This window comes from Opisthocomus hoazin, chromosome 2, assembly GCF_030867145.1.
Source record: "Opisthocomus hoazin isolate bOpiHoa1 chromosome 2, bOpiHoa1.hap1, whole genome shotgun sequence".
Lineage (NCBI taxonomy): Eukaryota > Metazoa > Chordata > Aves > Opisthocomiformes > Opisthocomidae > Opisthocomus > Opisthocomus hoazin.
Genome location: NC_134415.1, coordinates 13,794,271 through 13,821,980, shown reverse-complemented (window position 1 = coordinate 13,821,980; position 27,710 = coordinate 13,794,271). Strand labels below are relative to the sequence as shown.

Below are 27,710 nucleotides of genomic sequence, written 5' to 3'. Positions count from 1 at the left end.
TGTTAATCATATATCCATTACTAAGAACAAAGCTGGCATTGGAGAGCTCTAGAGACCAACCTCACAAACTTCTAGATTTTTCAGACCTCGCATTTAGATCCAGGCTTTGTTTCACTTGCTAATGTACAAAACTGAAATTCCAGATTCAACTTTGAAACGCTTCCGTAATCACAGTTTAGATAAAGTATCTAAGAGATAGATCAGCGTTCAGCAAATACTCACACGATTTAACTTTTAATTGAGAATTTTGGGAAGTTTCATGTTATTTATCCCACTCCTCATGCATGCAATTAATTTTTCTTGCTAAATCTATTGGCTCCTCTTGCTCTGAAAATTATCTAAAACATTACATTTGATAGTTTGTATGTCACAAATATATGCCAGCTCATATTTATCCATTTTGGCATAGTCTACTAAACTCAAATTATCAATAATTCTCACACTCCTAACCAAATGAACCTTGAGGTTTCAGCATCTGAATGCATTTTATCTACATATAAAGACACTTTAATATTGAAAATTCGTTTTTTACCTTCACTAGAAATTTCCTTCCAAGGATTTGGTGGGTACATAAATGCTGCATTTTGAATCTGATCATTTATGTCCTCATCTTCATTAAATGGGAATGTACCACTAAGGCTCACATAGACAATAACTCCTACTGACCACATGTCTAGAGAACGGTTGTAACCTTTACTCCTGAGCACTTCAGGGGCAAGATAAGCAGGTGTCCCCACCACAGAGCGCCTGAAAGATTTTTCACCAATGATACGTGCAAAGCCAAAGTCACACAGCTTCACCTGCAAAAGAAATACATTTTAAACTGAAAAATCTCTGCTTGATCTCCAAAGCTTGCTGCCGCCCAGGACCAGAGTGGTACATGATACTGTTTCTGCTATCATTTAAACTCTGTATGCACTAAAACAGAGACAAAACATTACACACACCAGTCAGTTGAGGTTTTAGGTTACTGGTTCTGCAGACTGTGGATCAACCATGCTTCAGACTGAGACCCGAACTGGCCTTGCACAGACACAGGTTCGAGGCAGTCTGTGCAGTACACGGCCACAAGTGTGCAAAATAAGGACAAAAAACTTGATTCCAAACTCAGCTCATTTTCAGAGGCAAATCCACAACCTCACAAGGCACAGAACCAAAATTTCAAAAGCACATGAATCCCAGCCAGATCACATTCCTCAATCACATTCCTGAAGCTGGGGGCTTCGGCTACACAGAAACCAAACGATGAGTTTTAGCTAGAACTCAGACCGAGCCAGCTCTGGACAAAGCAGTCGAATAATGACCCAGGTAAGAAGCATCAACAGCTGGTGCCTGCACTGATGCTCAAATCCCCATGGTTCCAGCATGGTTCCTCAACATGGACACAGCAGACACTTGTAGAAAAAAAAAGGATCCCGATCAAGCCCACCCCTCACCCCAAAATAACAACTGCTTCTCGGGGTATACGGAAAAGCAGTGCACTAAAGGTGTACAAGTGACTCTCCAAAAGTCCAATCCACCTTGCATTAACGTCACAGGACTGGAAACAATTCCCTGATGCAGATTTTAATTTGCTAAGTGCTGGCAGTAGCTGTACTTCACAGGCTCCTTGGAAGAAAAAATGCTGGTGCACAGCATTGTTGTGAGACATGATGCACGTCTGAGAAGAAAGAAAACTGAAACAGAGCATTGAGCATAAAGCTAGGCTAAGAGTTGGAAGGAAAAAAAAAAAAAAGACAACTATAATACCAGTAGTTCAAGTAAATTCTAGACTAAGGCAGTTGAACAATCCCACAAGAGGGCACTTTTTATGCTGCAATGCCTACGTTTCTTTAAAAAAAGAACAATGAAAGTGATGAAAAGTATTTTTTAATCTTCACTCACTTGAGGGAATGGCTCTGCTGATGCTAGTAGTACGTTTTCTGGTTTTAAATCACAGTGCACAATATTCTTGAAGTGTAAATTCCTCAGAGCAACAAGTATCTACAAAAAGAAGAGAACATTTTCAGAACTATTCAAGCAGGTCAGAAGTGTCAAAAGCCACACACACACACCAGCCAATACAGTAATTTCTAACAACACCATCTTCAAGAATTAACCTGTATATATCCTGTGCAAGTACTGGATTTTTCCAGCCTATCAAGACTTGGAACTGATGGGTTTTATTCCCCCCCCCTGTTTTTTTTTCCTCCTCCCTTTCTGTCTTTTTGAATGCTTACTGTTTTGACACGCATCTTTGGATGTCCTTAATGTTATGTCTTGGGAAAGAAGGGCAAAAACATTAACACCATTAACATTCAAAATTTTTTACACGTTTATTCAACTTTCATTAGATGTGCAGCCCTCTGTGCTGTCTCTTTTACGTAACAATACAGAAAAACCCTTCTCCAAACTCCATTCTGACATAGTGACAAAAGAAAAACCTAGCCTTTCTCTCAAAAAAGAGAGGCTGAATGCCAACCTGAGTGACCATGAACTTCGTTATTCGTTCTGGAAGTCGACTTTTCTCACTGGAAAGAATCATCTCTAGCATATCCCCATGCAGCTTTTCCATCACAACAAAGACTCGTTCTGGGGTTTCAAACATACATTCCAGGTTCACAATCCCAGGGTGATGCAAATTCTAAAATAAAGTAGTATAGGTACGTTGCTAAAATAAAACAGTATGAAATATCCCAAATTACACAGAAATATTCTACCGCAAATCAAAGCAGTTAAGTGGAGAGCTAGAGATGAAAAAACCAAAATGTCTGAGGCAAGAAACTAGCTTGAAACATAAAGGTCAACCCACGAAACATGCAAATTTTCACTACGGATTTGTTGTAACACAAATTATCCATGATGATTAACTTTACAGTTGACACACCCAGTAGCTTGATTGCAGGACATGCAAGAATAACACTGACAGACTGAGCAGCCAGTAGTGGAAGGCAGCAAAAAATAATACTGAGTTTCCTGCCACCTGAGGGAGACAACATGGAGCCAAAGTACCTGTATTCAGTGGATCCCCTACAGGGTGTAGACAGCACCCCCAAGTTATCAACTCTACCAAATACTTGGGAATTCCTTCTAAGATCCCTTCTTACAAAAAGACTCAGAAATCACATATGCAGATTTAGAAATCAATCCAGAGCACTTACACACATTACAAACTCTCATTAACGGCTGATTTGAGACAAAATTCCAATGTGATCCAAAAATACTTTTGTACCTGGAGAATGGCTACTTCGTTACGAAGCTGACTTTCCTGTTTAGTTGGAAACCTCATCTTGTCAATGACTTTGATAGCCACATCTCTTCCAGTCTTCCTGTGTTTTCCTGAACAGAAAATCAACATCAGCCATCAAGAGGCAGAAGCAATTCACAGCTATAAAACATTACAGCAGAAATTCCTTTTTGGGGAAACAAATATATTCTGTACTATATTACTATTACTATTATATTTAAAATTGCAACTGGTATATGAGTAACAAGAAGTGATCAGCCTCAGCAGGAGTGTTGTAGATAAATTTAAACTAGTTACTACCCTGCTGTCATGTATGCACATTGACATTAGGTGTGTCAGGCGAAGTTTTTGCTTGTGCAAGGCACTTGCACATTATCAAGTAATACCTACTCCCCCAGAACATTGCCTCTCTTCTGTAAAAAAACAACAACAAAACCATTCAAGAGAAATGTGAGGAAAAATATACAAGTCTTCTCCAGTGGTTTCATACTTGTGTGGGCTCCATATGCACAGGAAATTACATCTAATACTCTATGGGAACACAGGGGTAATCCCATGCCATGAAGAACACCACATTAACTCCTGCCTTAAACATCATCACGAACAAAGTGTCAAAACCAGGTGTATCTCCACCACACAAAGTAAGGCACTTAATGGGGACATCACTCAAGGTCCAAAAGGGTTTACAAGGTTACCAAATAGAACTAACAATCAGAGAGCCAAAAACAAATGTTTAATTAAAAAGGTTATGTTAGTCCTAAGGCAGGCATACACTGTGTGATGGACTGTCACAGACAACAGCATAAAGCCAGAAGTCTTGAAAGACGGAGCAGGGGAGTTTTGTCATTTTTTCTGTAACAGATCACCAATTCTTAGGCAAAATATTAGAAATCACAACACCCAGCTATAATTCCGATAAAACCCTAGATTCAGGGACAGTGACTCTGGCTCCACTAGACATCAAACCGTACTGAAACGCAGCAGAAATACCATCACTTACAACCCAGAAGGCAAATGCTAGCTTGCGAGAGAACGTAAAGCAAAACCACCAAACTAGCAAAACACTTAACTACAGAAGCCAGACTAAAGCTAAAAATTGAACATGAAGAAAGATTAGCAGAAAAGCAGCTTGAAAATTCCTTTTCCTAAGTAAAACACAACTTATCAGGTTTCGGGACAAGTTTTACATCAGTAAGAAACTGTTGAGAATTTTTTTTTCCTGTCTCAAATTTTCAGACCCTTCAAAACTAACCAAAATAGGAAAAGCAGAGGGAAACTGTTCTCACTGAAAGAAACAGGAGTTGGATATCAATATCCTATAACTTCCTGATTTACAATTTGTAAATGTTTGTCCAGAATAGAGGACACAAAAAGAAATCCAACCCCCAACAACAACAAAAAAACCCCACACACAACAATGTAGGCAACTTAATTTTACCTTTATTTGTTTAAATAAAGGTTTTGTTACCATTATTTCAGTATGCCCTACACCGGTGGGGAGAAGCCAATATTAGAAGTTACCGGATTTAGACTGCCCAAACACCAGCAACAATTAAGCAGTGTGCACAGCCAGCAAAAGAATATTCTTTTATACTTTTTCCTTGCTCTTCCAGCTTGTGATTTTATCTTAACAAACTGAGTATGCATACTCTACATATTTTAAGCCATCATTAAGAGAAAATATTTAATATAATAAAAATCTTTTATAAGCATTTATTATGTTTATAAGCATTTATAAGCATTGAATAATGAAAAACACCAAGCTGAGATTTATCTGAAAGGCAATTTAGGAGTGTATATATAGATATAAAATCAAAACATTAACCTACTGTCTGCATTTGTGCAGGTTCTATTCATAAGAGAGGGAGCACACTTGGATTCACACTTTGCTTTAGGAAATACGGGGGGGGGGGGGGGGGGGGGGGGGGAGAATAATAAACCTGCCTCAAAAGTGATGTAAAACCAGACAATCAAACTGCATTTCCATTGAGCAGTTCAGAAAAATAGAGAAAACTAACTACACAAGTGGCACACAGAAAAATCATAGCTACAATACTTCCTGACTAGAAAGACAACACGACAGAAACAGAAAAGTTACCACTTTTAAATCATAAGTTATCACTTTTTCTTTTTTTCCAGATTTGTGGTCTTGAGATATAACACATGGGAGATATATAGATATTAAAAAAAAAAAGAGAGAGAAACCAAGTTCAAATGATGCTTTTCTAGTATTTCTTCTTTTTTATGATCACGTATTATAAACAAGTTATATGTTGCAATGGAAGTTTTGAAAAACTAGAAGTGATAAAACTGCATTTGAAACCTAAAACTAAGGCCTCTTGACAAAGAATTCTTCTCTCTACTTTATCCTGGTGATAGAAATTTGTAGCGAAACTGTTTGCACAAAATACATCAATAATATGTTTGTATAAATACCGTCAAAGCATAAACTAAAATGTATTTTTCTAATTGCTTTTGGCCACATTTCTCAGATATCATTAAAAGCACGTATAACTGACAGCCTCCTTAAATGTGTGACTTCTACTACTGTGTAACACAGACAACAGTGTTAGAATTTGCAATTAAAAAAAAAAAAAATCATTAACCAAGGCCAAATTCAGACTAGAGACTGCTTTGTATTTAACTGTGGTCAAAATGCAATGCATATTTCTAAACTGATTTTTACGCCAATGCAAAACTCTAACCGCAAAAAATGAGTGGTACGAAATACTGCACATAAAACCACAGAGAGACACAGTAAAGTAACTCTGAGAGAACTTTTAACATGATAAACGTCACCTAGACATTCTAGGTACAGCTAAGCAAATATGAAAAGGCTCATTATATCAAGCAGACAGACATTCTACCTTAACAAATGCATAACGGAATCTAACATAATTTACCTCCATATACAATACCAAACTGACCAGAACCCAGCACTTCGTCAGCAAATATTTGGTACACAGAGCTGATATCCTAATGCATGAAAAAAAGAAATCACAAATATCAGGAGTAATCAAAATGTTCATGAGCATATTCGTACTGGCTAGGCGGTGTTTACATCTGACACTCAGCAAACCCTGTAAAGGGTGCCATCGTTACCCTGAACAGAGCAGGAAAAACACAACAAACTTGTCCAGAAAAGGATCCACTTAGCTGCACTGCAAGCAGAGACATACATTCATATAAACTCACAGCTGTGACAGGTAAGTAGATAAATTCCCATACATAACACAGCCTTCTTTAGCTACAACAGCCTCGTGTTGCTTTCTCATCCAGACACTGTTACTACCAATTATTTTGTAATACCCAGGTGAACAAACATCATTATTATGCAGTGCATATGACTCACCACGTTCTCCTGGACCTGGCAATTCGAAACAGAGATGCTTAGAGATAACTCTTCTGCAATAAAGAAGATAGAACTGAGTAAGTAAATCAGAAGGGCAGGCTGCTTCTAGTAAAAATGGGGATAAAAACCACCCCACAACAAAAAACCTTTACCGATTTCTAACCCAGTCATGATTTTTATTGATGTTCTGCAGAAATATTACACCCTGCAACTCAGATTTCACAGATTGATTGGATAAAGAACCTTGGGAGTTTTTCTGGGATTATTTGTCTATTTTTGTCATACCACTGATTACCAAAATGGTAGAAGAGTACAAGTGTGTACACAACAGAGCTGGAGAACCAAAAGCAATAGTAATGTGGCAATTGTATCAGAGTTCATTAAAGTATTAAGAATTTCTGGTAGTAACACAGAAAAATACAGGGAAGAGGACCAGACAGATCCCTTATAGTCAAATGAATGTGGTTCCTAATTGTCGGTGGCATCAAGATACATAGATCTAATGCATAAGAAAAGGAAACAAATCAAGCAAAGCAAGTAACAAAAGACTTGATAATTAAAAAGGCAATAAAATCAATGATATAAACAATCTTTGTTTCATGGATAAACTACAGAAGCATATCAACCTCTGGAATATAAGAGCACATCTAAGAAGTGTAATTTCCAAGTAAAAGCACCAGATAAAGATACAGAATTTTTCACCCTGCAGCAGATGTTGACATAAAGTTCTCATTACAGGAATAACATCATGATGCAAGGACCAGAAGAGATGTGTCAAGGAAGGCAGAAAACACCCTTTTCCTTTGACTTCTAAGACAGAGGTGAAGCATTTCAAACGAACAGTCACCTACCATTTGTTAACTTCCAAAAAAAAAAAAAAGTAGAACAAATTCATCTACAAGGTGGATAGAAGATATACTACAGATTTACCAGCGCTTTCAGAAGAGCCTTTATCACCCTAAGAAGAGCCTTGAGCTTTAAAAACACAATTTCAGAGAACAAAGACAGTATCTGTATCTGAGTTTTTCCACCTGTGCTTTATCTCAAAGACGGAATTTACTTAAGATAGCAACAAATACTAGTTCTCAAAGACACTCTGAATCCTGCATCTGAAGTATGAACTGGAATTACAGCCTTGCGTATGTCTACTGATTATTATAGACTACACTTGTCTGTATTGGAATAACACTATGGAACACAAGGAAAAACAAGAAAGGTGGCAGATGACAAAAGTTACTAAGATCAACTGCAGCCAGGTTGAAACAAGGCAACTAGAAAGTGAAGACATTTCTTGAAACTGTTTAAAGAGAACACACTGAACCCTTCTCCACAGAAGGATAGAATACAAATAGAATACAAAGCATACAGAATACAAAGCATCTGGTAGGTAGAGACTGAGTTACTCCTTCCAAATAAATCCATTTTTTAAGTGTCTGAAACATGTAAGAATAAGGGCTGAAAAACTGTCACTTCTGAAGAAATCAGTAATGCCAGGATTCAACATGTAATCTATACCAGGCGACAGCTTACTAACCTTCTCTTTCTCATTTCAGCTCAGAAACACCCCACAAACAAACAGCCCATCCCACCCATCAGTACAAGGACAGAAGGGATTCTTCCCCCAGGGTCAGAGAGGAAGAGCATCCTCATTTCTAGCCACTTTCTGGCCAGAACATGGCATGAACTGACTAGCTGGTGTCTTGTGGACATTATGACACTACAGATTCCCTGCTGCTGCAAGTATTTCAAGCACTAGCAATATCTACCTCCTCTTTTGGTCTTTTCACTTCAAAGAACATCTTTGAGGCTTACGGGGCTTTTTTAACTAAAAGTCTACTTCTCTTAAAGGCTCTTGCGATACATTTCATGGCACACAATGTGTAGGACGAAGACGGATGAACCGACATTTTGTGGGCTTTTTAGAGTTTAAAAACCAACCCAAGTTGTCCAAGAATATGCAAACGCCACTCCACAACTCATGGTAGTTTCTCGTACTCCTACAATCCTAAACGTGCTAAAATACTTCCTCTCTTTATCTGCCCCTGCAGCCCTATTCCCTATCACTGTCAAGTTTTAATATAAAAAAGTTACTATTTATATGTGATTTCCGATTTGGAAAAAGCAACTGTCTTTGCAAGTCTCAACAAGAGTAAGCCTTAGGTTCCACCAAACAAAGAGAGCTTAGGTACATGTGTATTTGGAACTAAGAATTTCATACTGAAAATGGCATTTTATGTACATATAAGGCCAGTTATGAGGTATCATCTTACGGGTATGTTTCTTCACTGTAATTAAATATGGATACCAGCACTGACATTTCACAGTTTACCATTTCAGACCATGGTTGCATGTTCAGAAGGTGCATTTACCCCAGACTAGCATTTACACGTTCTTAACTGTTAGCCAGATATCAGAGACAGAGAAACTAATTTCAGAGTCTGCTGCAAAAGAAAAAAATCACTAAAAGAAGATTAAGGAGTAGCTGGAAGATGAAACTAAAAATGAAAGCATAAATCTCAGTACAGAATGTGAATGAATGTCATTGCAAGGAACAAGGAGATGTTTGACAAGAAAGAATACAATATATAGTTTAGTGGAGCCTTGATAATGAATATGATGCTATGCTAGAGAAAGAAAGGGAGGGTACTTTTTATTACTACCCACAACTCTGCAAAAGTTCTTTCCATCACTGGCAGTATTTACATCGCATCGCTAACTCCTCTTCTCCTTAGCTACTGACATCTCACAGAATTTAGAAAAAAAAATATGTAGGTGATAACACCAAAAAGCATCCAAATTTAGTTCTTTCAGAGTGTATGTATATAATCTGAATATATTTATTCATTTATTAAAGTATATTAGAAACATCTAAACTATGGTCCCTTTTTACATCCAGCAGCTACGTGTGAGCTCTTAATGCTCCTACAATAAAGCTCTGCAATATGCATTCATATTGTAAATCTGATTCTTACCTACTACTTCCTGCTACAACAGATTAAAGGATTTGCCCACCCTCCACAAACCTGAGTGTCACTTTTTGAAGACCTGTGGAAAATTAGGGACCCAATTCAGCACAGAATAGACAGACAATATTTCACTCTAAATAAGCCCTTTTCTGAAAGGAATCTCTGCCATTAACAGCTTCAAAATATGAGTAATAGCGCCTTGTCTGCCTGCTTACTGTGATCTTTTCCTTGTCCTGCAGCAGTGCAAACGCTAGCTTGAGGAGTGACTGGCATCAAAGCCTGACGAATGGCTTTCTCCCAGCCCTGAGCTACGTCAAGTCCAACTCCGGTGGCAGCAAGAACAGGACTGTGGTGACTGCTGCCATTGTTTTCGCCAACAAAGTACACCATCGTGTCAGTGATGATCTCAAAACAGTATGGGTTGCTGCCCTGCACCACGTTTGAAAAATCTCGAGGCTGAGTCACCTGGAGAATTTCTGAAAGTGGAATCTCCTGAAGAAAAATATTAAAGATTAAAAAATGAAAACGCACATAGTATTTTAATATACTGATATTCAAAACTTAAAGTGTTTGCAAAGAAATCAAAGCAAATATATCAAAATACCAAAACCAAAATATCAAGCTTCATAACTAATGTCAAACTGTGCATGACCATTGCCCACCCACAGTTTTCTGAATTTCTCTATACAATCCTAGAGAGACTTCCAGCCCCATCGCAGTTCTCTCTATACAACTGCTATTTTCTACTCAGACAAACTGCATTTATATTCAGAATGAGACACGCCTCCACCACATACAAATGATGCACAACTACTGAATGACACTTTTCCCCTTGTAGTTTATACAGCTTAGCTAGACAAGAACATGACAGGGGAAAAAAGTGAAACAAGACAACATGGAAAAGAGGATGGGGTTACAGAAGCCAGTCAATAAGCACTGCTTTACGCAACTGAATCGTTTTGGGTAAAGATTCTCTTTCATACAAGTATTAACAATTTCTACTGACTCCTCTACCTTGTCAGTTTAAGACAACAGTACAAGCAGTACTAGAGAATAGATCTGAAGGAAGAAATGGTTGCCAGTTCACACTAGCAGGAGGAGGACATTCCACATACATGGGAAGGTGTACAGGTGGACGTCACTTGCAAGAGTAGTGAACAAGCAGGTGAACACCGGGCTGGCATTAGGGGGATAAGAGACAGTAGCTGATTAAGACGAAGAGCAAATAAATGTCAAGCCAAAACCTGTGAATAATTCTAACAGCAAAGACAAATAACCTGAGATTCAAGCAGTTAAAAAAAGGGGTGCAAAGGGGCAAGTCAAAGGACTAAAAGCAGTGACATAACGGAGCAACAAGCAAGGAACATATTTTACCAGCTGTGTTTTGAATGCACAGGGCAATACAAGTATCAGAGAGGTCTGAGAAGAGACTGCATTGGTCAAGATAGGGATGAAAAGGATCTGGGCAAGTTTAGCTGTGTGTACAGAGAAAAGGCTTGATCTTAGAGATGTTATAAAGGAAGAAGCTGCAAGATTTGGAAGCCCACCTAAAGGTGTAAGACAAGAAAGGGAAAAATCCTGTTTATACATTCAAACACATTTTCTGTATATTCCACCACTGAACACATTACTATATTAACAATATACTAAACTTACTGCTAAACTTCATTTACACAACGCCAGGCCGCACAGAAAATTTTACCCTAAGTCTCGCTTGCAACTTTCACTTGTACAGTTGGGAATAATTTAATTTCAGGAACCTCAAAATAAAATACATAAGCATGCAAACTTTCAGTCGCTATCTGTAGAATGCAAAAATCCTAGCCTTCATTAGACTGGTGGCCAAACAAATTCTCTGGTAATTGTGCAGAAAGCTTAATACAGCAGGTAATTCAGGAGAACAGCACATGTAAAATGTAAGAAGAGACATACTGAAGGGGATTAGAACTGGAGATGCAAGCAGCTTCTCAGAGTTAGTCTTGGTCCTTCTCGCTAACAAGCTTTGGCCAACAATTAACCTGGTCACAGTTTTGATTAAAAAAGATGGGGAAATGGACATAATACTTCTACTGCTCACAAACAGATTTCAGATCTACAAAGCACTGAGTAAATCAAGTGCAACATAATTATTACTCATCATTAATTACCTTGTAATATTTTGTTCCAGATTCATTTTGAAATAGCGTGAGGCATTTGCTGTCCAGTCTCCAGTAATGTCTTTTTCTCTACAAAATGCACAGTACAATAACATAACCAATAAATCACTGCCACAGTTTTTATCTGATTATTTAAATGAAAAATTATTTAAATTACTCAGGTAATCAAATAACATTAATCTACAGTTGCATCTTAGACTAGATACATGAAAATATACACTTTCGGAAGTTGTTTTTTTTTTTTTTTAACTCACAAAAAGGTTAAAAAATTATTTCCACAAACCAGACAAAAATATCACTTACCTTACAGTAATAGCAGTGACAACAGCAGTTATATTGTACAAGAAAAACATTTACCTACACAGGTTTCACTCCAGGTGCATGGGCTCATAGAACCTGAATTATTTTAATTCAGTGACATTTGTGGGAGTCATGCTTTCTCCCTCTGTGCCCTCACACCAACATCACGAGGGTTCAAGGACTGAGCAAGAAGCCTAACAAGTCCTTAATTCTTTTGTCAACACGGAATTCTAGAAGGTCAAAAGCACACAACTGCAAGACAGACAGATTATGAGATTCAAGTGGACAAAATATCTTGGGGGGAAAAAAAATAAAAATCAAGATGGACTAAACAGCCATTTTCTGGAAGTCTCCACCAAACAGAAGTATCACCTCCACCAAAAGGTAGTATGAATAAGCCATGGGACATAACTGTCTTGTAATTTTAAGCAGAAGAACACTCCTCAAAACAAAGAAGCTTTTAGAACGCTAATATGGCTGTATGAATCTAACTTACTTTGCTTGCACCATCATATAGTTAGAAACCCATTTTCATTTTTCTATGACAAAAATCCAAGACCCTTAACTCTGGCCTAGGATGACAAAGCCTGAAACATAATACAGCAGAGCCTACCTCACTCCAATCATGGGGACACTAAGACTACACCTGTAGGAGTTAGACACAGAAAGCTAGGTCATGAATAGATTTGACTAAATGGAATTCCCAGCCAGCACTGAATGGAAACTGGGTGAAAACATAAGGGTGAACCTGTCCTTTGGACATATATGCTCTTTATTAAAACATGAATCAAGGAAGATTTTGGATGGGAGGAATTAAGGAACAGGTTGGTAATTCACTCAGGGATTCAAAATCTGCACACACCCTATTCTGAGAACGGATGGGCTCAGAGTGAGGGAAAGAATACAGATGATAACCAAGACACTTCTCATTATAAAGGGTGAAATATCTTGTTATCCAGGGTCAGCAAGAAACATACAGATACTGCTGTTAAAACAAACCTCTTTGGAATCAATAGAAGGCCCAGGTTGTTTCAGGAATAGGAAACAGTCTGACGCTGCTGAGAGCAGAGTGTTCAAGGGAAACAGCCGATGCTGTAACACCTAACACGGAAGTCTCCTCCCATTAGGATGCTCTACGAGATCTTGCTTGGCTGAAAGTATCTTGCTTTGGGGCAGAATACTCCACTTCAACTGAGTGGCCATTTTCAGTAGGTATCCTCTAGGTACCTCCAGACTGACAGATGAAGAAAATCAAACTAAGCTAAGGTGTACAATCTGATCACAGTTCCACAAAGAGGTTCAAAGAAGTCTGCTGAAAAATGTACTGGCTCTCCCGAAAGATTAAATCAGAGCTGAATACCAGGTCTGCCCTGAACAGTTCTGCTAGAACTATTCATCTTCATCTGCTACCTGGCCTTAGTTTTTCCGTTGCCAGCTGATGAGAATTGTGCCTGTTAGGCACCCTTGGCTGGAATCTCATCTGAAATACCCCAGATACTTACTTTGGTTTGCGATAAACACATCTAGGTATTAGAAAACTCTACCAAAATGTTCTGTAAGGCAGTTTCTGACAGACCACTTGCAGTGGTCTGTTTAGTTGACAATCATAAAAAGTAAAAATACTACAATAACCTGAGCTATCATCACCCCTCAGCTTGATTTCAGCAGAAGTTAAATAACTTTGCTTCTCTAAATTCCTAAAGTCCCCTTCAATCAGACTCCTGCGTAAAGACAAAGCAGGTAAAAGTATTTATGCTGCCTTTCATGAACAACTGCCATATGACACACTGTGCTTCACGAGATCCGGGAACTTCTTGACTCCATCCTTTTCATTCACCTACCAAAAGACAAGAGGATCCACTCCCTCCCATCAGACAACTCTAAGGAACCCAGTTACTCTTGCTTATCTTCCTCTTCAATACAGAAAACCAAGGAGTTTGCCTAAGAACATTCAATTAAGAGATCATTATTGTTGGCACTGGAAACAAACAATGCAGTCTTTTTGGAGGATGCTTGCATTCCCAAGGACATCCAGTCACGGCACAACTCTCTACTGCATTGACATCAAGAGGAATAGTGAGTTTGGGGGGATGATGTTCCTTAATGCTTATTTTTAGACAGAGTGAATTGCTAGAGGAATGAAGGGCTCTCATATCTACACATAAAAATTTACAAACACCTAGATCATTAGAGTAATAATGTTAACGATTTCAGTACTCATCATTTCGTAATGATCTCCAGCTTTTCATGTAGTAGAATAAAACCATTGATACAAATGTTTAGTTCAACTGCTAAACAGAAAGAAGTAAATTATTCCAAATTATTATATCAGAAAAGCTGAAATCTTAAAGATGCAATTCATTTGAGACAATTTAGAGATGCTTCTCCTTAAAAAGAGAGAAGGAAAAGTACTGTTGAATCACCACAAACAATTTTAAATAGATTACAGTTTCTTCTTTGCACCAGATCTCTTTATAATGAACATCATGGCTAAGTTCTTTCAAATGATACTGTACATTAGAATATCTAAATTAGAGAAATAAAATACTCTGGTTTAGAGAAACAATTTAACTCAATGTAGGAAGAAACTAAAGTCACTGACCAGATTGTCTCTACTGGTATAGTGGACCATCCATCCTTCCTTCACCATTGTACTGCTCTTCCTCTTTGTGTGCTTGATCGACTGTACAACTCTCATGAGAGGAATATTATTGCTTGTTGAAGGACTAAAAAAAGATAGAACAGTTCATATTTAACAAGTTAAAACACAACAGTACTGAAATTACACCGGTACTACGCATTCAGCCCATAATTTTCAGGAACAGACACCTTTTCTTCCCACACAAATTTCATCGGTAGATGAAACTAGTTAGATACCTGAGCTCCCACTAGCTCTCCGAGTGCAAGTATTGCAGTACTTAAATCACTCTACGGAACACAGAAGAAACACACTGGAATGAGGACACCTACAGAAATCATCCTCTCTCAAAACAATTAGCTGAGACTGATGGTCTTAATCCAGTATAAAAATATAATAAACATCAGCATCACTATTATTTTCTTGTCTGTGTAAGCTTACAATGCTACTTCTTAGTATGGTTATTACACTAATGAAGGTCCCTATCTAAGCATACTTTCAATTTATGAAAATATAAGCAGGGGAGTGTTAATTCAAATCACAGCTGCACTAGAAAATTGTATCAATGCTCAGAGATAACAACTGTCCCGCAGACAAGGATTTGTCAATCTCTAATACTCTGACAGAGTCAGTAGTTAAACGTACAGGTAATTGTCTGCTTAACACCAGAGCTCCTACACGCGGCACTAACAGAAACATCTGTGAACACACGCGAAATCACAAGGCAGATTTAAAACCAAAAATGACGATGCTTTAAGACAGCACACAGTTGAATTGGCTGTCACAGGATGCTGCACATGCCAAAAACTTTAATTGCTTTGAATCCAATTAGACATAAACAGAAAAACAGAGGTGGAACACAAAAAAGATGCCACTTCCCACTCAGGAAGTCCTTGAGCTATAAATCACTGAAAGTTGCGAAGGTATCACTATATGCTCTCCCTCACGTACTTGCTATTAAGCCCTGAGCTAAAACGACCTTTAGTTTGACCTAATACAACTGCTCTTATGTTATTAAGAATGACTTAAGAAGATCATGATGACACTACCCAGAATAATACAGAAAGTAAAAAGATCAAACGATTAGAAGAACTACGTAACAGTTATCCGACAGATTTCAGAAAAATCACATTCGAGGTAAAGCAAATATCTGCCTAAAATACATAGACTACAACGTGAATATTGAAATATCTTGAGTAATTCCTTTTAAATCAACATCTGTACGACAGTAACTAAATTAGGCTAATATCACAAAGACCTCACTCATGTCTTAGCCATGTTAAGTCACAAAATTTACCATGTTTTGATAATCTGGGTTTATTACTTTGATAACAGTCATAGCACAGCACTTTTTTCCAATTAGAAGATAATATATTATTTTCATTTATTTATGTTTCATATTTTCTTGAGACCGGGTAACTTTACAAGGCATTTTCAAGTTTGAAAAAAAAAAAAAAAAAAAAAAAAAAATTAAAAAACAACACTAAGTAGCAAAACTGGGCTAATCAGAAATGTTTTACTCACTATATTGAGGAAAGTACACCCAGAGCAAAGAAATTCACCTTATGACTTACCTGATAGTTTTGACAGCTTCCTCGTCTTTGTCTGCATCAAGGTCAGATGGATCCATAAAGAAGATTTTGTCCTCTGGAGGAGAGGGCTCTTCAGCATCATCTAGACCTCGACTGCCATCACTGTTCATTTCACTGCTATCAACCTCCATTGGCATGTCCAAGTCCTGACCTGGGCTAGCAGGTTCTGGAAACACAGGATTCAGATACTATTTCAAATACACAATTAAAAAAAGCAAATAAAATCCCAAAACACCCACGTAATTTCTTCTTCAGTTTGCATTTATGCAAGCAAACATAAAACTACAATCAGAATATACAAAAACCTCAAGTTTTTTGCTAAATGATGCAGGGCACGCTAATGAACATTATCAATTTGATTTTGCTAAATGCCAAGGCAAGAGAGACACAACTAAAACAAGCATCATATTGAAAGAAATGGAGTGAAAAGCTTAAAGTCTAAACCTAAATCTCATTAAGTAATTCTGTTCCACAAGTCAGCAGTACAAAGTAACCTTTCGACAACTACAGATGACCCAGAGAATTATTCCTGTGCAAATGAAATTCTCCATCAACAGAAACCCAACTCTGTTCTTGCTGTCCTTGCAAGCCACAACAGCAAAAAAGATGGGAGCTGTGGTAGGACAGGAAAAGAGAAAGGCAGAACAGATCTTCTTCGCATCTGACTCTCTGCTGGCAAAAGTTTAAAGTTCCCAAAAGCTGTGCAACTTGCACTGTGGAAAAGAAAGGATTAAGACATACAACTATTTTAATCTGTATTGTTATTTTTTTCTTTTTTGTCTGAGGAGAGCTCAATGTAAGGGTGGGTGAAAGAACGAAAAATAAACCACTCCTTTTGTCCACAGAAAAACTGTATGAAATCGTAGTTCCCAAACTACGTGCCTTAGCACCTTAGCACCACAAGGGTGGTGAAAGCAGGGTGCAGCAACAACATATTGCACACTGTTGTTCACAGCCACCAATCTCCAGACGCAGGCAAGAGCCTTGGAGCTGGAGCAGGCAGTCATGAATGGATGTGATAAGCTGCGCAATGGCAACGGACCCACTGGCTAACAGGGCTGCTGCCCAGGCCTCTGAATTAAGTTGTACAGTTTGGTGTGATCTGCTGCATGTTATCAATTTTCTTCCCCTCAAAAATATGTCTGCCAAGAATCAAGATTTTGGACAACACAGACACAGAATGGCTGAAATTGGAGGGGACCTTTGGAGGTCATCTGGTCCAACAACCCCCGTGAGCTCGTTTCTCCAGTCTGTTGAAGCCCCTCTGGATGGCAGCACAACCCTCTGGTGTATCAGCCAGTTCTCCCAGTCATCAGCAAACTTGCAGAGGGTACATTCTGCCCCATCATCCAATTCATTAATGAAGATGTCAAACAGGACAGGACCCAGTATTAACCCCTGGGGTACACCACTAGTCGCCAGCCTCCAACTAGACTTCATCCCACTGATCATCACCCTCTAGGCCCACCCACTCAACCAGCTTTCAATCCACCTCACTGTCTGCTCATCCATCCCGTATTTCATCAGCTTAACACTGGTCCAAAACTTGTAAGAATAAGACTCTAAACTTTCTTCCAGATACTGTTTCCCACCTTCCCCTTTAAACTCCGTTTTCTGAACAGACCTACTTAACTGAGGTTTCAAAAAATCTGAGTGAGGATTTTTGTTTTGGCTTGGCTTGTTTTTTTCCTTTCTCTGTTACCTCATAAATTGCTAGGCTAACTCCAGCCACTAAAAATCATGGCTATGAGAAAGTCACAAAAAAATGGTACTTGTCTTCAGATATTAACATTTAAAAATATATTTTTCATGGTGAACAATGAGCAGACTGATCACAACAGATGTTTAATTTTTGTAAACTGAGGTGGTTTCTTGATTTTTTTTTTTTACTTTCCTCGAGCAATCTCAAGCAAAGCATACTGTACTTGCCAAGACTGATTAAATAAAATTAAAAGTCACCAGAGTATGTTTTCCAGTGAATCTTTTTAATTGTCAGTGATCTCAGATGAAAAAACTGGGAAGGTAAAATAAAAAGACACCAAATCTTCAAAGCTGAGGGAACCAAAAGCTAATGCATCTTGGCAAGCCTCCAAAGATCTGTCAGTATTTGAAAGCATATTTCTCATCTTACCTCCATTGAAAATCACCTCTCCAAGACAATCTCTGGGTACTTTAGACGCACAGCGTTTGTGACAGTTGAATCTGCAATCTAAAACAGAAGATAAATAAGTCCATGATACCAGAATCTTAGTCCTATTCAGACACTGATTCTATCATCCACTACTCCCATCACCAACTTCAGTTCAGATTCCCGTATTTGCATGTAACTGAAGACAGCACCAATGAGATCACCACCAGAAGGAAATTAACAATCTTGTCCTGATGTCACACTTTGATTTGCCCCATCACTACTTCTTATCTCAGCACTTTCCCTTCCAGTACAAAAGTTTTCTACTTCTTTGGTTTTCTCTGTAGTTATTTTTTCCATTATGATGTAACTTTTCCCATCCTGTTCCACATCCTCTTTTCCATTGCTATATGATACAAATGTCTCATCTCTATCATTTTTCCCCACCTAACGTCTAAGACTTGCAGCCATCAGAGCCTCTAGGATCACACACCGATATCGCAGAGCAAATATGCTCTGCAGTAAATCCTGAAGTCCAGTTCCCTTATCATTCAGATGACAGATCTGGCTGAACACTGAAGCTTCATTTCTGCCTGCTGACGAAAGGGCAGATGGAGTAACGTTATGTCCAGAGCTGGCCTGACATGGAGATGGAATCTAGCCTGGCTGTGCGCCACTTCTGCATCCGAGGTATCAGATGCAGCCTACTGAACAAAGTCCAGCATATGCCATTAGAGGTATCAACAGGAATTTCCTGTATTAGCAGCATCACTGTAACTTTCAACTCTGTATCAACATCACGAATTTCAAACCTCCCTACTGCCCCCAAAACTGTTTTCAAGCTGATAATTTAGCCCCTTCCTGCTATCCAAAGAGAGATCATTGTGCTTCCCTTTTAAGCCCAGACAAGAGAAAAATCATTATCTTCCCATTTTTAGCAGCACAGAAGCCAAGCCCTGGAGCAAAATACAATTCTGTTCAGCTTCTGAGTGCCTGCGAGGAAGCATCCTAGGAGACCAATGAACTGTCCTTTCTATAGCAGTGTTTCCAGTCCGTTCCTCTTGTTCTGTTCCACAGAATATGGTTACTTCACTAGTTTGAAGAGGGTGGAAGAAACAGAGACATTTCAAACTCTACCACAGAACTAGAAAGACTATGAGCCAGTCAATCTTAATAAATAAAACTACGTCCAGAAACATTCTTGTGTACCGCAATGCAACTCTCTCGCCTAGCAAACAGTTAGAAACAACCACTAGCGTGCTTTTGGCCTACAGCATTAGCACAATCCCAAACGGTTCCCGGGTCTAGTTCACAAATCGGAGCACCCCATGAAACCTCTCCCAACAGGCAGTCTGCATACAGCCACCCGGGCTGCGATGCTAAGAAAACTTGGTCATGAGCAAGGATCATTTTGTCCCAGCTGATCTCAGTGTCCAGGAATGTTCCTGGGCACATTTAATTTATTACCACAAATATAGTCTTAGCACCCCAAAATCATCCTCAGAGTCCAAGCAGAAGCCTGGATGAATTCAAGAAATCCAGGGCTCTTACGGGTACTTAGCAACATGGGACTGCTGAAAGAGCCCAAGCTTTGGGAATGTGCACAAGGAAGTCAACAGAAAACCTTAAGAATCTGTAGGAGAAAGTAGTATGAAAATATTTCGATTGCTTGATATCAATTCCTGATATATTAAATATACGTATAGGATCATACTACATACACAGAGGTCTATTAATGTACTTATTTCTGTCCTGTGTGTATACATATAATTTCTCTAGGTTTGTTTTCCACACATAAATGCTACTGTTATCCAGTGTCATTCACTTCCCTGAAACCTGATGTGGTACCCCCATTTTTCAGCTGGATATACAGTCACAACAACTGTATATTGTCAGTAGCATCTATACGTTAAAATTGCAAAGCATCTTTTTCAGGCTTCATTATTTACATATTACATGCATCCAAGAGACACACTGACTGGGGAAAAAAAAAAAATCAAAACCAGTTCAGGATGCAGACTTCAAATAGACTACAAAGACTGCAAATTAATAAAAACAGAAATTAAAGATAAGACTACTTCCTTACTCACATGAGACAGCAGGATTTTTAGTCAAAAGAAAGTTAACACAGCTATAAGCTTACAATTTTTGCTCTCCTCTAGTGAAGGAAACTGAAAATGTATTAAGCAACCTCTTTCAAAATGTTGACCTTTGGTACTCCCATGTGATAAACTCATGAGAGAAATGGAAAGTCCTTTCCATGTTAACATTTATGATTCACCACTATAGTTTTCTTTCCTGCAACAAAGCTGACAGGTCAGCACCATTTAGCAATAAAGAGTCGGAAGAAGATCACAATGTGAGAGTTCTGCCCTGGGAACTGCATGGAAGTCTGAGAACTGAACTTGTGCATCTTCACATACACTAAATAAACATCATGAACCCTAAGCTACTTCTTCAGGAAAGGCACCTACCTATATAAAATTTTTCCCAAAATCTCGTATTCTGTACCAGAATAATATAATGAAAACTTACAAATTATTTAGCAATGAGTCTAGAAGACAGACATTGAACAAAGGTCTGTATTTCCAATTTTTATTAACTTAGAATTACCCTTTTAGAATTAAGGTGTTCTCAATCTACATACGATTAAATCTTTTTTTTATTTCCAGAAAACTGTGCATTGCACAGTCTACTAAAATGAAAGTGAGGGCTGCTATAATCTTCTCAAAAATATGCAATTTTCCAAAAATTATACTGCTCCATTTCACAGTATACAACCTTCTGGCAAACAAAACATAAGTTGAAATAATTTTTAAATACAAGACCTTTACTGAAATTTATCGCTGCAGCAGAAAATTAAGTGTTTACCTTTACATTGCATTCCTTGGCGAAAAAGGCCCTTCAGCAGCCGTTTGCAATACTGGCATATGGTGGGACGAGTGTAAGAGTGAACTGCAAAGGTGTGTGGAACCTTCACTCTGCAAAGCACCATCTTTTCCATCCAGATGGGACGTCCACTCCAGGAGGGAATCCTCTTACTAGGTTCTGGGCAGCAGCGCTGGAATAAAGAAGGTATATATGATTTGCACCAAAACAGTTCCACTTTTGAAAGTCATGGTAGTCAGGTGAAGTCCCTGGTGACTGGCTGAAGATAAACACTGCATCCATTTCTAAAAAGGGTAGAAAGGAGGACTCTGGGAACTACCGACCTGTCAGCCTCACCTTTGTGACTGGGAAGATCATGGAACAGATCCTCCTAGAAGCTATGTTAAAGGAACATGGGAGGACAGGGAGGTGATTCGAGACAGCCAGCATGGCTTCACCAAGGGCAAGTCCTGCCTGACCAACCCAGTGGCCTGCTATGATGGAGTGACTTCATCAGTGGACAAGGGAAGAGCTAAGGATGTCATCTATAGGGACTTCTGTAAGGCCTTGGACATGGTCGCTCACAACATCCTTCTCTCAAAACTGGCGACATATGGATTTGATGGGTGGGCTATTCAGTGGATGAGAAATTAGTTGGATGGCTGCATCCAGAGGGTAGTGGTCAATGGCTCAATGTCCAGATAGAGATCGGTGACAAGTGGTGTCCCTTGGGGGTCCATACTGGGACCAGTACTGTTTAATATCTTCATCAATGACAGAGACAGTGGGATCAAGTGCAGCCTCAGGAAGTCTGCAGACAACACCAAGCTGAGCAGTGCAGTCGACACGCCAGAAGGATGGGATGCCATCCAGACGGACCTGGACAAGCTCGAGAAGTGGGCCTACGTGAACCTCATGACGTTCAACAAGGCCTCAACAAGTCTCCCATAATATCCTCCTAGGGAAGCTCAGGAAGTATGGGCTGGATGAGTGGTCGGTGAGGTGGATAGAGAACTGGCTGAATGGCAGAACTCAGAGGGTTGTCATCGGCGGCACTGAGTCTAGTTAGAGGCCAGTAACTAGTGGTGTCCCCCAGGGGTCAGTACTGGGCCCAGTCTTGTTTAACTTCTTCATCAACGACCTGGATGAAGAGTTAGAATGTACCCTCAGCAAGTTTGCTGATGACACCAAACTGCGAGGTGTGGTAGATACACCAGAAGGCTGTCCTGCCATTCAGCGTGACCTGGACAGGCTGGAAAGTTGGGCAGAGAGGAACCTGATGAGGTTCAACAAAGGCAAATGCAGGGTCCTGCACTTGGGGAGGAACAACCTCATGCATCAGTACAGGCTTGGGGCGGACCTGCTGGAGAGCAGCTGTGCGGAGAGGGACCTGGGTGTCCTGGTGGACGACAGGTTATCCATGAGTCAGCAGTGTGCCCTGGCTGCCAAGAAGGCCAATGGCATTCTGGGGTACATTTGGAGGATTGTGGCCAGCAGGTCGAGGGAGGTTCTCCTTCCCCTCTACACTGCCCTGCTGAGGCCTCATCTGGAGTACTGTGTCCAGTTCTGGGCTCCCCAGTTCAAGAAAGATGAAGAGCTACTGGAGAGAGTCCAGCGGAGGGCTACGAGGACGGTGAGGGGACTGGAACATCGCTCCTACGAGGGGAGGCTGAGGGAGCTGGGCTTGTTCAGCTTGAAGAAGAGAAGGCTGCGAGGTGACCTTATAAATGCTTATAAATATCTCAAGGGTGGGTGTCAGGAGGATGGGGCCAAGCTCTTTTCAGTGGTGCCCAGCGACAGGACAAGGGGCAATGGGCACAAACTGAGGCACAGGAAGTTCCGCCTGAACATGGGGAAGAACTTCTTCCCTCTGAGGGTGACGGAGCCCTGGAACAGGCTGCCCAGGGAGGTTGTGGAGTCTCCTTCTCTGGAGATATTCAAGACCCGCCTGGACAAGGTCCTCTACAACCTACTGTAGGTGACCCTGCTTCGGCAGGAGGATTGGACTAGATGACCCACAGAGGTCCCTTCCAACCCCTACAATTCTGTGATTCTGTGATTCTGAAGTGCAGGGTCCTACACCTGGGTTGGGTCAGCCTCTGTTATTAATACAGACTGGGAGATTAAGGTGTGGAGAGCAACCCTATCAAGAAGGTCTTGGGGCTTCTGGTGAATAGAAAGTTGGACATGAGCCAACAATGTGCACTCACAGCTCAGAAGGCCAACCATATCCTGGGCTGCATCAAAAGAAGTGTGGTCATCAGGTCAAGGGAGGGGATTCTGCCTCTCTGCTGAGACCCCACCTGGAGTCCTGCGTCCAGCTCTGGAGCCCCCAGCACAGGAAAGACATGGACCTGTTGGAGCAGGTCCAGAGGAGGTCACAAAAATGATCTGAGGGCTGGAACACCTCTCCTGTGATGAAAGGCTGAGAGAGCTGTGGTTATTCAGCCTACAGAAGAGAAGGCTGCAGGGAGACCTTGGAGAAGCCTTCCAGTACTTAAAGGAGGCTTATAAGAAAGATGGGGGCAAACTTTTTCGCAGGGTGGTGATAGGATAAGAGCTAATGGTTTTAAATTAAAAGAGGGTAGATTTAGGCTGGATATAAGGAATAAATTTTTTACAGTGAGGATGGTGAAACCCTGGTACAGGTTGCCCAGAGAGGTGGTAGATGCCCCATCCCTGAAAACATTCAAGGTCAGGTCGGACAGGGCTCTGAGCAACCTGATCCAGTTGAAGATGTCCCTGCTCATTGCAGAGGGGTTGGACTAGATGGCCTTTAAAGGTCCCTTCCAACCCAAACTATTCTATGATGGGGGGGGGGGGGGGGGGGAGGGGGATTAAAAAAAGTCAGTCGGGTTGCAAGGAAGCTGTTGGCGCAGAAAGTGACTGGATAAGAAAGCAACCTGGCCAAGAAGCTTTCAGAGGATGTTCTGGTATCGTAAAACAAAACCAAGAAAACATCAGATGGAAAAGCCTTGCAGAGAGCAGGAAAGTATGCATGAGTCTTTATTTCCACAGAAACTAAAATGCTAAAAATTCACTCTTACGACTTTTTTTTTTTTAAAGCAACCTGGCAATGTTCGCAGACAGCACGTACAGACCCCCACATAGGGAATAAAATGGAAAACACAGGAGGTAGGCAAACCAAAATCCAATGACTACCTCTAGCTATCATTTTTGAAAAGTAAAGTATGGCATGCCCGGATAGCCTACTAAATTAGGCAAAAATATTTAGAAAACGAAAAAATAATTTTGGAAATTAACCCCCCCAAAAAATCTTTGAAATTAAGTTAAAACAAAAACGGCATTGAGTATCATACTGAACTTTGAGCAGGACAAACTGACAGTTACCTACATCTACAGAAAAATGTAAAGGAAAATGGCATTGTATATCTGACCTAATGCATTTTAAGACTGCTGAAAGATGAATCAGAAATATGATAATATATTACTGACCATCTCAGCCAAGTATTTGAAATTGTATAGCAAAGAAGAGGTGTCAAAGAGGTAAACAAGCATGTAGAAATCATAAAGTTAAATTCTGTGATAGGAGAAATGGTTACAATTCTATGTTCACTGAATAAATCTTACCAATAGTTACAAACATCAGAATAAATATTTTTCATGACTCAAGACTAGGCTTCGTAGCCTCTAGCTAAAAAAAAGTTCTTGAACTAGACAATCTATACAACTTATATTTCAAACTACGGTAAGAATTGCTATACTGTAAAGTAATAGAATTAGGTAAGTAGGAAAGACTATGTGTCAAAAGCACTGCCTTCACCCCACGGGGAAAGCAGCGATGAAGCAAATGGATCTAATTTCTGTCTGTCCTGTCTTACGATCCCAATATAGTTGCAGTACAATCGATAAACTCTCAGAAATTATCATAACCATTATAACAAAGAACTATTATGGATGATGGCTTTTACTGCAAGTCCTCCATCCCCTACACCCTCCTCGACAGGCCTTGGGCTTTTTTTAGATTAACTCTGTGAAAAGCTTAACAGCACATCAAGAACACTCTCTCCTCTTCCAGCATAAAAGCTTACAATTTCTACTGCTTCAGCCAAGTAACTACTCTATACTGATACCATAATTACAGAATGAATCTGTACTACAAAGAAGGCAAGGTGTTTTCTCATTCCTGAAACCAAAGTTCTCATAGTTCACATAACCGTGAGTGATAGGCTAATAACAAAATTATAGATAAAATGTTATAATTTACTTCTCTTTTCATTTCTCACAGTAACAATAGCTACCAGTAAGTGTCACAGTCTAAGACTCACTAAATTTAAAAGTGAACTAAAACCAGTCATAATAGTTAAGCTCAACTGCCTCATACTCATTATGAGCCACTTGTAATAGTAGTTCCCCAGAGGTTAAAGGATTTAAAACCAGAAATGGCTTCCCCTTTCACATTACTTACTTCTTCGGAGGCAGAGGATGTGTATTCAGCTTGTGCTGGTCTTGGAACTGAAAGCCCTGCTCCTGGTAAAGACACATTAGACAGACGCCTCTTTCTCACTCCACTGCAGTTATTGGGAATCTTGAAGGCACACCGCTTATGATAGTTTAACCCACAACCTGAAAGAGAAGTTTTTTTAGACATAAAAAACTCCCAACATCCAAAGTAACGAAAATAGTACTAATGTTTTGGTAAAGCAGTTAAAAAGATGATCCAGGAAAATGGCAAAGGCAGAAATAGATTGTTCTGTTAAATTCTCCTGATGCAATTCACAGAAACCGCTATTTTTGCACTATTTGCTGTAACACTGGTCTCCAGCAAGCCCAGCTCTAGAAACAAGGCCTAAGACTCCGAAGGAGCTGATCGTCCTCCTCACTTCTCCCCCTACCAGGAGGCTTTCATCGCTTGGCACCAGAGCCAAGGAGCAGCCAGTGAGCAGGCAGCGTCCGTACCCGACAGCGGGCTGAGGAGTGCTCCACAGCCAGCTGGACAAAGGCCAGAAGGAAAGGGATTCCCCTTCGGGAGTCTCTCCAAAGTATGTGCTCCTTGTGCAAAGAACACATGCTTGTAAGCTACCTATTTTTTTTCCAAGTGGGAAACAAGAGCACTTCTCAAGTCACTTGCCCGAGGTCACACAGTTTGCATTAAAGCCAGGATCAGAACTCCGGTTTCCGGGTGCACAGCCTCTTCCAGATCTACGAAATGCCACATTTATCTCATGCTAACCTACAGAACGAGATACAATTTCCGCTTCCTCCTCTTCTATAGGTAAACACACACAAAACCACACTAAAAATCACAGACTCACCTTCACATTTTAATCCTTGTCGTACCAAACCCCACAGCATCTCTCCGCAGTAGTCACAAAAAGTAGGAGCCTTGTAGGAATGCACATACAGTGCATGGGGACGAATCTGGAAATCTTCAACTGTAGCCAAAGCTTTTAAAAAATTGCAGTAAGTTATGGTTCTTGCCACAGGACCAACAAGTATTTATGGAAAGAACATGTGTTTTAAAAGTGGCAGGCTCAAAAAACGCTAATGAGCTGTTTAGACGTTAGCATTTCACTGTATAACAGTTAAATATGCATTTAGAAGATTACAGAGTTTTCAGTAAGCTTTTTTATTCAGGAAAAAAATCCTTTGATTAGTTGTGGCCATTAGCCTACAGAATCCAGCACTACGAGTCACAATGCTGAAAACCTCACTAAGTTGACAAGACAATACAACAAGCTCTGCTAAAATCAGAACTAAACATTTGAAAGAGTAACTTAGTTTTCAAGCTATTTTGTAACCTACAAAATTTTCAAATGAAGGACAGTTCTACAGGTTAGATTTTTATCTTCTAAAGGACTTTTTCTATAAAACCTTATTAGATTGAGCTCTCTGTGTGTCAAAACAGAAGTGTGGATAGAGTTTCCATGGAACACTGGAAACTTCACTAATAATGTTCTTTTTCTTAAACAAACATGAACGTATTTAAATGAATTTTTTATCCAGTTTCTTTGGAATGTAAAAAAAAAAAAGAAAAAAAAAAAGTGGTATTTTACACCAACATTACTTTGCCCTGATGGCTACTATTCTTTGATCAAACATGTACATATTCAGATTCTCATGTCTCAGTTTTAAAACCCTACCGAAAGATTTACATGTTGTCAAAATGCCTGGGTTTCTGGTGGTCTGTCTGTTTGTTTATAAAGAAACTGTCAGAGATTGTCAAAAGGAGGCACACACAACAGATTCTCCAAACATGCCATTCACCGGAAGCAATGTAAAGCTCAAACCAAGGTGATCAACTACTGAACACCCTAGACAGGCCTAGAACAGTAGGTCCTGAAACGTAGCCAAGGAACACAGCCTTATGACTCTGGAAATCAGATGTTACTGATCCAATTTACAAATCCAATCCCACGACACCCAAGAAATCTCTCTTTCTAATACATAATCTCAGTTTGACACTTAGTCCTCAAAGTCTGAAAGAACTGCTCAATACTAGCCCAGTTTTATTTGTAGCTTA

General features: G+C 39.7%; 1 protein-coding gene across 1 annotated transcript in view; it reads right to left on the bottom strand.

Annotated features, from left to right (window-relative positions):
• The window catches only part of PRKD3 (protein kinase D3), a 42,895-nt gene that overhangs the window by 1,459 nt on the left and 13,726 nt on the right, over nt 1-27,710 (bottom strand). The window contains exons 4-17 of the mRNA XM_075412677.1: nt 26,503-26,634; nt 25,656-25,813; nt 21,230-21,419; nt 18,362-18,439; nt 16,213-16,396; nt 14,603-14,726; nt 11,692-11,769; nt 9,760-10,036; nt 6,579-6,631; nt 6,130-6,202; nt 3,212-3,318; nt 2,462-2,623; nt 1,885-1,983; nt 533-800 (exon numbers count right to left, since the gene is read on the bottom strand). Coding sequence (XP_075268792.1) covers nt 533-800; nt 1,885-1,983; nt 2,462-2,623; nt 3,212-3,318; nt 6,130-6,202; nt 6,579-6,631; nt 9,760-10,036; nt 11,692-11,769; nt 14,603-14,726; nt 16,213-16,396; nt 18,362-18,439; nt 21,230-21,419; nt 25,656-25,813; nt 26,503-26,634 — 1,983 coding nt within the window. The remainder of the gene's footprint in view (nt 1-532; nt 801-1,884; nt 1,984-2,461; nt 2,624-3,211; nt 3,319-6,129; nt 6,203-6,578; nt 6,632-9,759; nt 10,037-11,691; nt 11,770-14,602; nt 14,727-16,212; nt 16,397-18,361; nt 18,440-21,229; nt 21,420-25,655; nt 25,814-26,502; nt 26,635-27,710) is intronic.